The sequence below is a fragment of the Penaeus vannamei genome, chromosome 41 (genome assembly GCF_042767895.1).
Source record: "Penaeus vannamei isolate JL-2024 chromosome 41, ASM4276789v1, whole genome shotgun sequence".
In the NCBI taxonomy this organism is placed as follows: Eukaryota; Metazoa; Arthropoda; class Malacostraca; order Decapoda; family Penaeidae; genus Penaeus; species Penaeus vannamei.
The window spans coordinates 9,294,547-9,297,786 of record NC_091589.1 but is presented as its reverse complement, the minus strand read 5'-3'; the positions used below and the strand labels follow the sequence as shown (position 1 = coordinate 9,297,786).

Here is a 3,240-nt window from a genome sequence, read left to right as displayed (position 1 = left end):
AGAAGCTCAAACACACATACACATACACACATGTGCGTGCACATGCACACATATACATGCATGCGCACACACACATGCACACAAACACACATGCACACACAGACACATGCACATGCACACACGCACATATACACAGACACACATATACGCTCACACACACACACATACACATACACACATGCGCTCACATACACACATGTGTACACGTACACATACATATGTTTGCATACAAACACACACATGTTTGCATACAAACACACACACACATGCACTTCCACACATGGACACACACATGCACACATACATGTAGACGCACCTGGACAGAAAACAAGAGAGCGAGAGTGAGAGTGAGCTATTTATAGTCAAATATATTTATACATTCATACATATATGTGTACACTCAGAGTAAGGTAGTTGGGGCCCTGTGTTAATAGCTGTGATTGGCATATGAGTGACAGTGTAGGACTTGTGACTGTGACTTTTTTTGTTTTGCTACATACATACATACATGTATGTATGTATCTTATTTTGCAGGTAGACTCGGAAGGCTCGGCCTCAGGGGGCTGGCTCACACATTCCTTTTTATTTGTGTGCCTCACACTGCTCATCTTCGTGGATGGAGCGCAGAGTTGCTCCTTGTCACAAAAAAGAAAAGACACAAGTAGAAATGAAATGTACAAAACTTTTGCATTGATGGGTTGCAAAGAAACTTTTTTAAGTGTCATATCAAAGATTAATGGATTTATTTAGTCCATAAGAATCCGGCATAAGAAAAAGAATACCTTGTCGGAAGATATTACATACTATTGTCTTAAAAAAGAGGCAGACCATCTTGTCATGTGTATCACAGTCCAAAACCTTTCCTAAACTTTATTGGAATTCTTTTCATGAATTATTAGTCTCACCCTGACTAAATTTGATTTGCCAAAGATTTTCATAACATGACAGGGAAGGTACAGGTTGACATTTAAAAATTGGGTAACTTCCGGAACTGAGGAGTGCTGGATTTTCAAAAATACCATATTTTTTATGATTATACATGGAGCATATATTTAACAGAAAGTAACAATGCGCTCATTCCATGAATGAAAAGAATTTAGAATTTAAACTCTAAATGACAAACACATGTTGTATGCTTCACATATGTTATATGTTTTATTAACCCCTTGGATCTGGTTGCATCACAGCATTCATTTATGTAAGTGGCTGCTCTCCAAGTCATATGGCACAAAGGTCAAGTGCGCGCAAACACTCTTGTGAAGTGACAAGACTCTGTACCTACCCTTTGCAAGGTTATATTGTGTAAACTTTTTTAGCTCTTTTGCCATTTTCCAGTATCCACATTTGTCTTTTGATTTGCTTTATCCAGATAGTAATAAATTATTTTCCTTGCAGTCTCTATATCATCTCTCTATGTAGTAAGTAACCCAGTGCAAGCCAAAATGAATATGTAACATTTTGTTATTTGTGACATATTTAATTTGATTATGATTTTCAATTTCCGTAATACAACCTGCACCGCTGGTCACAGCAGCCAGGAACATGATGCTGAGTTTGGAAACTGCATTTTCACTGGAGTTGGCACTCCTCCAGTCATGGCTTATGCACATTACATTCCACTCTCTTTTATTGATGGGAATAATGCAGAATGCCAAATGAGTCTAATCACACTCCAAGAGGTTTATACACTGGTAATGAGTCTTTTCTGTCACCCCTTAGTACATGATGTCAAGTTTGCATCACGTGACCTGTGGCCATTTTGTTCAATGATGGGATCTTCATGTCATCTAGTCATCAACCCAGATTTTTCTATGATGTGATGGTCAAGTCACCCAGATCAAAGGGCTTAATGCTTTGTACAGACATGCCACTTTCAGTGTTTTCCCACTTTCTCTGCAAATAGCAACACACAGTCTTCATGTTTTACACCACCTCTTTTCTATGCTGAATCTATCATGGGGCTATGCAGCAGCAAAGAATTGATAGAATGAGAAGGAATGAACAGGAATGCCCGTTACCATATGCAAATAAGACCCAGTGGCTGATCTCGAGTACAACGCCATAAGAGATAAACCTATATTCCAGAAAATAATGGTGTGTCAACATGGTAAATTTGAAAATGTGCTTCAAAATCAGTGCTGGAAATCTGAATAAGATTATCGATTGCTAGAGTTTTTAAATGTTAACATGTACTTATCTTAAGCTGCATTTCTTTAATAGTCTTTAAGGGCTTAGGCAAGGCTACAAATTGCCACATCTACACATATTTGCTGGAGATAAGATCTCTTTAGTTTTTGGTTACCCGAGTTCTCTTGCTCACCTCTCTTTTTTTTTTTCTTCTTTCTTCTCCCCCCTCTGTTTTTAATCTTTCTTTCTTTCCCCACACCATGCCCTGGTTTTCTGTATCCTACCTATAGTTAGGAACATATCAGTATTGCCTTTGCCTCTTTCCCATAATCTGGATGAAAAGCTAGATCTACCCTGAATAAAAGGGCTGGAGTTGGTTGAATATTTTGAGTTCCTCTGAGCTATATTGGACTTTCTTGGACTAATTTGCAGTCTAATTTGCCTTTTTGGTCTTGAAGAAAACATGAATTGATCAAAGATTCGGGAAAGAGAACAGGGTTTAATTCCAACAACATACATTACAGGCAGGATACAGATTTTTGTATGAGGTACCACTTATGCATTATTATTACTGGTGCAAGTAAGTGTTACAAATGGAAATTCTCATTCTAAGGGAGCAAGTCATGATAGATTTGAGACTAATTGGTTATGATATTTTAGATAATATTTTAAAAGCATAATATATTTTAAAAGAATTATTTTATGGAAAACTGAGAAAATATAATCTGGCTGAAGAGTTTTTATTTTTCATTTTTTTCATATAACCCTACTTAAAACCTAAATAAAAGAGAGTTTTATTATTGTTTTTAATAACCTTTTTCTCTTTTCCTCTCCTGTCTTTTTTCTGTTTCGTGCTCTTTGCCCTCTCTCCCTCCCCATCCCTTTTCTCTCTTGATATTCTAAAGACAACTGAAAACCTGCCTTGGAAATGATAATGAGCAAGACTTTAGAGTGCAAATAAAAAAGAAAAGAAAATATTGACAGACATACTTGACACAAAGTTTATACATATTATGCTGGTATTTCCTCACACTGTATTTAATCTGGTGTAGTCTGTTCACTAAAGTCTGAGAGCTAGGGGAACACTAACCTTGGCTGTGATTGATGGATACG

The 3,240-nt window shown here is 36.9% G+C and overlaps 1 protein-coding gene across 2 annotated transcripts in view; it reads left to right on the top strand.

Moving 5' to 3' along the window:
- LOC113813377 (cellular tumor antigen p53) overlaps window positions 1-2,922 on the top strand; it is a gene marked incomplete at its 5' end in the record, with an annotated part of 12,781 nt that extends 9,859 nt beyond the window's left edge. For both annotated transcript variants that reach the window (XM_070118210.1, XM_070118209.1), the window contains 1 exon segment: window positions 535-2,922. In XM_070118210.1, the coding sequence (XP_069974311.1) occupies window positions 535-538 (4 nt within the window).
- Window positions 2,923-3,240: the final 318 nt, after the last annotated feature.